The following is a 10,422-nucleotide window of genomic DNA, read 5'->3' on the forward strand; positions in this document are numbered from 1 at the left end:
TGAGGAAAAATTTCTTTACTGAAAGAGTGGTGAAACATTGGACCAGGCTGCCCAGGGAAGTGGTTGAGTCCCCATCCCTGGAGGTGTTTAAAGGACGTGTAGATGAGGCGCTTAGGGACATGGTTTAGTGGGCATGGTGGTGTTGGGTTGACGGTTGGACTCGATGATCTTAGAGGTCTTTTCCAACCTCAATGATTCTATGATTCTATGATTCTATTCTATGATTCTATCTTCTTAATTTTAGGCTTCTCATGTCCCTTAGATTGGCTGCAACTATTTACTTAGAAACTGGGACACAACACAAACACATTTTGTATTGGAAAGACTTTTACAGAATATACACATTTGGAATTATAAATGTTTGATAACTCAGGTTCATTAAGAAATAAATTAATTCATCGTCAAGCTTAGACTACAACTAGTCTAGAAGTACTTCTGAAAGAGGACACTGTTCATTTTAACCTGAAACTGGATCCTCCAAGGATCATTGAACAGGGCTAACAGCAACAGTAGCTCTTATAAGTACTAAGTAATAGAGTTAAACAGCAACTAGATACACAATAACTGAGAATTTACCTTCCTCTGGCGCAGACTGCAAGAATTTCTCAGATGTAAAAATTTGTTTTTTCTCATCCAGAATCAGCTGCCAGAAACCACTCAGCTTAGACTCTGACAGGAAAAGAATAGATGTCTCTCAAGGATGTTTCAAAATAAGTCAGAACTCACCAGCGTACATAAAATACCATAGAATTCTGTCTCCCAAAATCACTCAAAATTATTTCTAGCTTTACTCGTCTTCAGCTATAAAGCCTCTCATTTCTCTCATTCAGAACTATAAGCATGCCCCAAAAACATCTACTGAAAAAAATATATTTCTCTGACTCACACTTGTGAAATGTAAAGTCTGTTTCACCTTAACCTTTCATAGGGCAAGCCTTGCTAAAAATGAGGAAAGGAGCAAAGTGGTGTGTTGCTTTTGACAGACAGAACACACCTGGATTTATATCCTGGCAGATGTATGAATTCAGATAGTTCTTGTAATATCCTCTAATGGAAGACAAGAATTCCTGTCCTCATGCTTTCCAAAGATGGTTTGTAAAAATACTACCCAAATAACAAGCAAGTAATACTTTTAATGTATCAGTCAAGTCCTACCATGTAAGGTCTGGGTGAACATCTCCTGTCAGAATAAAGAGGAATACTGCCCTAAGTGAATGGAAGCTGGAATTCACAAAGCCGTGGAAGAGCAAGAGTTCTTCACTAACATTACCAAGAGAGATGGGAATAAATCCTTCCCTGGTTTACAAAAGGGCAATGATTCTCTATGCAGAAACGATACACAGATGAAGGAATAGTATCTCATGCACATTGTCAAGGAAGTGTTAACCCTCAGAACCTGTTTATATTGGATTCTACTAAACGTTTTGTGACCTTACCAGTTTGTCCCTCAATTACAGACATCCTGCAGATCAACAAAGCTGCAGCAACTCCTTCAGTTACCATGGGAACCTGAGTACTTTGAGAAGCTGCTTTTTCTACTGTCTGGATCAGCATTGGCAGCAAGTCCATTCCCTGTAATAATGTGTCACCTGAGGAGACAGAAAGAGACAAGTTACAGAACAACATGGTCCTTCACACTTTACACCACAAGGGTATCAATGGTTCTTCTGTTGTCATGAGACAAGGAAAGGAACCAGACACATACTGGGAAGACTCTGAAATCTCCCAGAGTATTTGCCAATCACTACTATCGTTAAACTTTATGAAAAGCTAGATGATAACCACTTTAGTCCTTTCCTCACAGATAAAGCGTTCCCATCTCAATAAAAGTTTCTGTTCATGGGATGCAAAAGAAAATGCTAATTCAGTTACATTAAAGGAACTGGTTCAAATCACAGGCAGTCTGACTTCAAAGGTTATGTTTCCCCGAGAGGGGGAAAGTAAATTCCCGGCAAGCCACAATCATCTGTTCCACTTCAAACATTCACAAGTCAAGGAATCCCACTAGTTTGCGACCCTCACTTCCATGGAAGTTGAGCTAGGTGTTCCCGGTATTTCCAGAAACAACACCTCACACACGACAGACCTTGTGATTTTCTACATTAAGTATTCGCAGGTAGTGTTTTAACCATTAACTCGTAAGAGTTAGAATCTCTGTTTTCTTTATGCCCCAGTTGGATGCGTCACTGGGTGGGTCAAAGCAACGGTAGTCAGCGTTCCAGTGGGGAGTAAATTGTTTTGGAATATGAATTATCTTGAGCCCTGATCCCTTGAACAGCTGCACACATCACACACAAGTAATCGCCCTTGCCCATGGCAATCATGAGCAACTTCAAGTTTGCCATATTGATGTCTCTGAAAGGACCACCATCCTGTGATATCTAAGCAGTTTTCAGAGTGGTTTTTGTCAGCCCTACGATAACACAGAAATTCCTGGTAGCTACAATAGAAAAAATGTAGAATTACAATTTCACTCGTATCCACATTGAGGAAATTATGGCAAATCCATTGTATCTATACAATACATTGAGTTATTGATCTCTTAAGCAAATGTATACCATCTTTTTGATTCACACCACGTCAACAAGAAAGGGAGATCTCACATACAGGCATCAAACTGATCGCCTATTGACCCATGGATGAAATGCTGAAGTCAAAGGGGATAGGACCAACAGAAGCAAATCTCAAAAAATCACCAAAAGTTTAGAATTTCTGAAGATCTTCATTTCAAACACATTAGTTTTTTTTTTTTTTGTATTTTTTTAAAGCTTCTGAGAGCCAAAGCCACAGACCAGGATGCCAGTGTGCTGGGTGCTATATAAAGCAAAAGCATGGTTCCTGAGCTAGAAACCTCACAATCTAAGTATCAGACAAAAATAAAGCAATCAAAAATTTCTTTGGGGGTATATGAAGACAGCACGATGGGCAGTGATGCTAGTTATACAAGGAGACAAACCATCTTTATAAACTTGAAGGCAAAAGAGAGTTTAAGGAGAAATACGAAGGAGGTCATTGAACAGATATTGCCTTATAAAAATCTTCCTTGATCCACACAGCAATTTATATCAGGAAGTACCGAAGTTGATTACTCTTCTCTTAAGCCACACAGTCAAGAGAGTTATTAATAGCTGCACAGTTTTACCTTTGAAAGAGGCTAGCATGCACTGCAGGTAGGCATGTCTCACAGCTGAAGTAGAGGTTTTAAGGCTGAAGGCTTTCTTTAGCCATTCTACCAGCTTCTTAGGAACTTCCGTGGTGAACCGAACACACCAAAGAGCCAGGACAGAGACTGCATGAACCAACGTGCCTTCATGGACTAGGAAGTAACACAGAGCTCACATCAGTACGGCAATTGCATAACACACAGGAACATGAAACAGAAAGCGGGTAGCAACATCAGGAGGAGGCAGGAAAAGAATGCATGTGCTTCTAACAGACACAGCACTGTCTCCGTGGGGCTGCTCATCAAAACAGGGCAAGGGATTTTATAACACAACAGGTGAGAATCTGGATTTATCCTGCGTAACAGGCCATATGAAAATCCTGCTCAAGACAAAAGCAGCTTAGCAAACCCAGAACAAAGGCAAGAGGTCTCACCTTCTTGTTGCAGGAAGGGGATGAAAAGCTCAGCCACAGTTCCAGTCAGAGCTTGGCTAGAGGATCCAGCAACTACATGGTGACTAAGGCTGCCAATCCCTGAAAGGACAGAATTCTCTCATTAGTTCCCAAACTACCAGCACTTGCTGCACAATCTAAAAACAATCAAGAGTGACCCTTCACATTTTAATCCTTGCACAGACATCTCTCTCTCTTGTCACTACATCTGGATGTCACATCCATCATGTACCAACACTGCAGGACCATCATGTACCAACACTGCAGGACCTCTGTCTTCATTTGTACTCAGGATACAGTCATCTTCTTCCTTGCATAAAACGTTTTAGCCTACCAGCCAATTATTTCCTTTGAAGAGAAAGTCAAGAACTGGCATGTGGTATCCAGCACCCTCTATGACATTAACCACAGCCAATTCGGAATGACAGGCAGGGAATCCTAAAGGTTTAAGTACAGATCCCTTTCATTCAGCCTTCCGCTAAATTTCCTCCACCAGAGAAGCAGCTTTCTTCTAGGATCCTCACCTGAAAGGACACTCATCTTCTGAGCAACAACTGTCAGCTTCCCTTCTGAGCCTGCCAACAAGAAACGAAACGGGTGATGGCTGACTTACAGACAGACAACGGCTATGGGCTACATCAAGAATCTTCTCTAAAAATACAAAAGCTTGCCCCATTACCCCTGATCCACGTTGAGCCACCCCTACCATACAGGCAGCTAAAGACAACAGAAAATACAATACACAAAACTCCTTGAAGCTGGCAAACTTTTATTCTCCCCCACTGCTTATCCTACAATTTACTCACCCCCAAGGATGGCAAAAAGGTGTCTGCCCAGCGACTCCACGGCCGAAGGATCACTACACTGTCGAGCCAAGTTCTTTAATGCCACAACTGCTTCATCCATCAGCTGCACACTGTTGGATTTCAAATGACCTAGAAAATAAAGCACAAGCTAAGAGCTCCTTACGACATACTGCATAAAATCAGCAAGACAAGGACGTATCTTTACATGTGGCTTGACTCAGCTTCTGGAACCGTCACGTGAACTATTCCAGTTCCAAGTTACAGCATCATCCTCCCTCCCACATAAAACAACCCCTTCACCCGTAATCAAGCTGTTAGAGGTACAGCCAGAAAGTTGAAGAAAGCTTGATTCTGAATTCATCGTTCCCTCCAGAAGTTAGAGTACTTACCGGCCAGTCCTTTCACAATGTCTAGAGCATACTGGCTGAGATCCAGGTTCACAGATACGAGCAAGCAAGAGATTGCTGAAGACAGAAGAGATAATGGCATATTACATTTTGTTAAGAAACTGGTTTTAGCATTTTAATACACCCTTCCCCACAGTTCACATCAAGAGCTGACAGGGTCAGTAAGGAGTAGGAAGAAAAAACACTGAAATTGATGCCCAGTGAACAGATTAATTCGGGATTATTCTTAGCACTCAGCTGTGAAATTCTGTCCTCAGTGCAAATAGTAGCTATCACATACCCAGACACTTGGGATCACACCACAAATGTTGCTTCTCCACATCCAATCCTTAGACGCCAGACAATCCTGCCGCCTGCGCTCGCAGGACCAAAAGCATCGTCCAGGGATACACACTCCCCCCGCAACTCCAGACCTCTAAGGAACAACTGTTCGTGCTCTTTGACAGAGCAATGCAGAGAGATGACAGACTCACTTTCAATTACGTTCTCAGGACTCCGTAGCAGGGATTTCTGCAGAGTTGGCAAAACTAAGTCCTTGAATTCAGCGTGAGACATGTACCGAAGAAGCGGGGAACAGCTGTCCTGCAAAGGGAACAAAACGCTCAGCACAGCAGTGGACGTTGCACGTAGGACAAAAGCACAAACAGCTCTGTAACAGTATGTCTCACCAGCACGTGCTTCTGAGGCTTTGTCTTGCTCATAAGGATGGTCTTCAAGTAGAAATCCAGAAGAGCACTCTGAACAAGCAGAAACACCACATTACAGCCACATCGCAACCTATACACAGCTCCCCACACACCATCAGGAAGCCAGGCTTGACACCCCACCTCATTCTCCTCTGGAAGGCAGCCCTATCCACTAAGCAGAAGCTTTGCTTCCATCCTCACATAAGACAGTCAAGCAGAGATCAGTGCTCTCTGCTCTACCCTTCAGCCCAACACTCAAAACACACTGAAAGCTAAACACTGCCTTCCATTCCTACAACAGGGAAGAAGGCAGAAAGCTGCAGTGTTGGCCATCTACGTAAATGCACAGGCCACCGCAAAAAGCCACGTATCTGGCACCTCCTCTATAAATCTGTCCCAGCTGTTTTAGTCAGAAGTGCACGACTACTGAATTGACAGATAACGAAACCAGGGGCAGATGCAAAGTACCAACCTCACTGAGACATCTGTTCAGCCCCCTTCTCCATGATGAGAAGTGACGCTAGTTATTACCAAAAAAAAAAAAAAAAGCAGTACAACAGATTTACCTTGTATCGTTTAATAATATCAATCTCTTTCTGGGCTGTGCAAAACTGCACGGCAAGTCCCAGCATTGCAGCGTAACTCTGGTTTGGTTCAAGACCAAGAATGACGGATAGGTACTGATCCACCAGATCTTGGTTCTGAAAAGAAAAAGAGCAAGGCACATTAACACAACAGAACCTAGAACAGCTATTGAATATGGTCACGTAAGGCATGTATCACCTCTTTCCACAGCCTGTTCAATTTCTTCACGGCCCCATCCACCGCCTGCTTATGAGAACCTCCCAGGACTTCCAAAAGGAGCAAACACTGAACCTCCACCTGCCAAGGGAAACAGCCGAGAAAACCTTCATGCACTTGCTTCTCAGAGAGCTGAGATCAAACAAGACGTGTCAGATGCCAGTGATTAACTGAATCTGCTCAGGAAAAAGTCTTTAGGTCATCTAAGTTCTTCCAACAAGCTGCCATTTTGCTTTCATCCCACACGCACCACTTTGCAGAACCATCCATAACAGTTTTGGAAACTCTGACTTTGAAAACAGCAATTTATATCAGATTACATCTCTTCCTAAAATGTGTTCCAACTATATTCCAAGGTGCTGTGAGCATGGTTGCAGGTTCAGGTTGTTAAAGTAGGTGAAAAGAAAGCAAAAAGCTACTTGGCACTATATGACAGAGTATCACATGCAACTACTTCAAGGGAGGCACAAGGAATTCATGCCATGCTGCAGACTGCACCTTGGAGGCACCACTAGCACACCTAGTCTAGAAACAGTGTTATACACCATAGTATGCAGAGCAGCTCTGCGCACGTGCAAGACTGCCCCACTCTCATGCTTTATACACTTCCTGCTTTCCCCAGTGGAATAGGAGAGATCAAAATACACCAGGAAGCAAAAAAGATTGTCATGTAAACCTGGATTTTAACATGACGTTATCAGTTACGTTCAGAATTATTTGCAATGTTTCAGCAACTTAAAAGACATTAGAAATATTTAAGTCCTTATCTCCGAAGGGATATTTCTGCAAACCAAAAAGAACCTACCAGTTTTTTCCATGTTTCTCCCTGTCTCTTGTCAGGTGTTGGAAAGACTGTGCGTACAAGCAGGCGTGTCCAGGAGAGTGCCAGCAGAGCTGCAGATCCACTGCTCTTACTGTTGTACAAATCGGGGAAGGAAGTAAATCTACAGCTCCCAGTATGTAACTTACATCTACTAGTACATAACAGACTCATCTTTGCCCAAGTCAGAACGCCACCTTATAAGCGAGGCAATTTTATCACAGAAAAATACAGCTGAAGTCTTAGCATGTAAAGGAAATAATCACTCTTCATAAGCTATGTGTTCCAGCTCCTGCTTAACAGTTAGAACTTCTGAACGGCACAAAAGAGGCTAAATTTTGCCTGCTGGGAATGAAAAACCTTAACAGAAGACAGGCCATTTTTGGATCTTCCCAGTGGCATTACAGAAATGAGAGTTAAATACTTTGCCAACTGAGAGTGCCCAAAAAGTGACTCAAGTTTTCTCATCTGCCGCTGATCTTTACTGGCAGAGCTTCCCAGCCTTAGATTGCCAAATTGTTTCTCAGCTTACATTCCCTCCTGGCACACTACTCAGTTCTGGTTTCTGCTAACTCTCACCTCCTCCCTCCACTTCAGGTAACGGATCCCACCTCGCAGGTCCCTGAGGATCCTCACCCCATTTTGATCTCTCCCTCTAAGTGAAAGAACGTAGAAAGTGTCCTTCTGCACAAGGCCAGCCGCTGCGACTGAAGGGTGAATATCGAATCACTGCAAGCCTTTAAACCAAGATCAGATGTTTTTCTAAAAGCTACACTTCTATTCAGCCATGGAGGCATTGCAGGACGGCACTCTGTGGCCTGTATCCACTGAACAATACCTTAAGTCACCTTTTGGAACCACTAGTGTTCCCACATGCTACCACAATAGATGAGCCATGTGTTTCTCAGCTCATCTTTAAATTTCATTGCCTCCCTGTCTATAATAAGGTCTTGAATTCCACCAGCTGAACACCAGATGGGCGAGGAAATCCCCTTTCCTAACCATTTTGGTGACTGTTTCTCGATAAAAGTTTGTTCCTCATCTCTCCAGACTTGAAGGTTAACAAAGGCAAAACCGTAACTCAGACCCAATCCACCAGCAGTAACACCAAGAAAGTCCTGCGTTCCCAGAAGACGTGAAAGAGGTAAGAGAGGAACATTTCAATGGTCATTAAGAGCTTTGCCTCTAAGTGTTTCTAACACCTCTGGCAAGCAGCAGCAGAACCATTCTGAACACAAGAGCAACTACCAGCAACTCAGAACTGCTTCCACACAAAGCAACTTATCCAGCACCTGGGAACTCCAGCCTTGCCGCCGATCCCTGAAGACTGAAGTGACTGCAGAAGGTTTTTTGCTGTTGCATCTGGTTGGGATTCTGCGAGCTGCTGAAGCGCCAGCTGCAGGGCTCTGCGGGATGCTGCATCGCTAGAATGAAAAATAATCTCCATGAATATTATAAATCCTGCCAACATTACACATTACTACACTTGCATCACACAAAGGGCTCTGCTTTCTCATTTCAGCAGTCCAGCTAATAGTTATTTTATCCTTGCTGTTCCAAGAAGAGGAGAAGTTTCTGGCAAAAAGTTCCATTCCCTTCTTCAGCTGACAGAAGTTATGCCGAGGCTTTCCGACAGGTTGCAGAAGAAAACACAGGTTCTGAACAGCTTCTCCTCAACAGGCCACAATTTAATCCAAACTAAAAAGTGTCTACAAGACATCTAAAAGACATCTTAGTCTTGCTTCACAAGGACACGGGCATTCATTCTTGCAAACTGAACCACGGGATGCAAGTTTTAATTTCAAAATTAAAAGTGAAACACAAGGTAAGCATTGTAAAACTTTTTAATGTCAAACCTAACTTGAGAGCCTAATTACTAGATGGCATCTTTCAGTGTCATACGCATATATTTGACACTGCACGCCAACATTTCCAGATGCTCCAATCCAGTTTAACTAATAAATACTGACAGATCAAATAACACAGCCTTTCTACATTAGTTTACTCACCGGTATCGATGCAGAGTAAGGCAGAAGAGTTTGCAAAGGCCTTTCACTGCACCCTCTGGAAGATCTGTAACAGGATGTATTTCAAAATATTTCTTTGTAAATTGATGAGCTCTTAATCTTTGACACAAACATGATTCACTTCACAACTGAAATCAGTGAACTGCTCACAGCCCCTATACATCTATGAAATTGTTTGCAAGGATCATAGTCGGAGTTCTCTCTTTTTATACATTTTATGCATATTTTTAAAAATAAGGGCAAAATTGGAGCACATGCTATTCCGCAGTCATCTTCAGAAAATGAGAGAAATCAAAAAGATTTTTTAAAATTTGTTTCAACTGTTTTATTAAGACTATCTAAACCCTTCCATACTCTCCCTCTCTCTACATATATATATGTACTACTAACTGGAAAAGCACACATGCTAGTAACTGGAGTTCTGTGTTACCTTCAAAACCCATGCTTAGAATTAATGCTGTGAGAAAGCATAGACTCTAAACGCTGCCAGCCCCCTGCTTCAAAAAACCACCCACAAGTTTCACACAGCCTTTTAAACAAAACATTTTAACATTCTTCTCCACCCTGGTAACCAGAACAGTGCCCCAAAGCTTTTACCTTTCCCAGAAATGCATTTTCCCAGCTCACTGAGGATCTCTCTCCGTTCCTTCACGCTGGCTGTAGTTACTTTTACCGCAAACCGCTTCAGTGTATCAGAAATCTAAAACCACACACAGGGGAAAACACATCAGACTGCCTTTGATATCAACACACAAAACACAAAACCAGGGCAAGCAAAACATATCATCTGCCGCCACACCAAATGTGAGCACCCACAGTCTTATCTGCTGGGGAAAGGGTCACCGTACATCATATATGATGAAATTCAGAAACCTCCCCCTTTGGCTGAAGGATGACTGCTTTCTGTTTGTTAACCTGTGTCCCTGTCACAGCACTCACGCTCTGTAAGATACATTTACCCCTCCAGAAGTAGGACAGAGTGAGAGGTAAGATCATTAGTCTGGAGTACAGGACCTTTAAAAGCACCCAAAAAAAAAAAAAAGCACTTCAAGAATGGCAAAGGTACTTTTCAGTGTACGTTATCTCCTAAAGGCCACGCACCCCCGAAGGGGGACTTCTAACTGACGACGACCCAGGGCTGACTGTAACTGCCCATCCTGAAAAACTGATCCGTGGTTTCAGGCTGTCAATAGTTGTGAAATTCTGTACGCAGGCCCAGCACAAGAACAAACCGCTCGCCTTTAGTCTTTTCCAGAATTA

General features: G+C 42.7%; 1 protein-coding gene across 1 annotated transcript in view; it reads right to left on the reverse strand.

Annotated features, from left to right (window-relative positions):
- GCN1 (GCN1, eIF2 alpha kinase activator homolog) overlaps positions 1-10,158 on the reverse strand; it is a 42,369-nt gene extending 32,211 nt beyond the window's left edge. The window contains exons 1-16 of the mRNA XM_009287544.1: positions 10,102-10,158; positions 9,760-9,862; positions 9,145-9,208; positions 8,428-8,559; positions 7,121-7,229; positions 6,298-6,396; positions 6,081-6,215; positions 5,497-5,565; positions 5,302-5,410; positions 4,811-4,885; positions 4,422-4,550; positions 4,140-4,190; positions 3,598-3,696; positions 3,143-3,316; positions 1,437-1,589; positions 577-669 (exon numbers count right to left, since the gene is read on the reverse strand). Of these exons, the coding sequence (XP_009285819.1) occupies positions 577-669; positions 1,437-1,589; positions 3,143-3,316; positions 3,598-3,696; positions 4,140-4,190; positions 4,422-4,550; positions 4,811-4,885; positions 5,302-5,410; positions 5,497-5,565; positions 6,081-6,215; positions 6,298-6,396; positions 7,121-7,229; positions 8,428-8,559; positions 9,145-9,208; positions 9,760-9,862; positions 10,102-10,158 (1,651 nt within the window). The remainder of the gene's footprint in view (positions 1-576; positions 670-1,436; positions 1,590-3,142; positions 3,317-3,597; positions 3,697-4,139; positions 4,191-4,421; positions 4,551-4,810; positions 4,886-5,301; positions 5,411-5,496; positions 5,566-6,080; positions 6,216-6,297; positions 6,397-7,120; positions 7,230-8,427; positions 8,560-9,144; positions 9,209-9,759; positions 9,863-10,101) is intronic.
- Positions 10,159-10,422: the final 264 nt, after the last annotated feature.

Source organism: Aptenodytes forsteri, unplaced genomic scaffold, assembly GCF_000699145.1.
Source record: "Aptenodytes forsteri isolate BGI_AS27 unplaced genomic scaffold, ASM69914v1 Scaffold297, whole genome shotgun sequence".
Taxonomy (NCBI): domain Eukaryota; kingdom Metazoa; phylum Chordata; class Aves; order Sphenisciformes; family Spheniscidae; genus Aptenodytes; species Aptenodytes forsteri.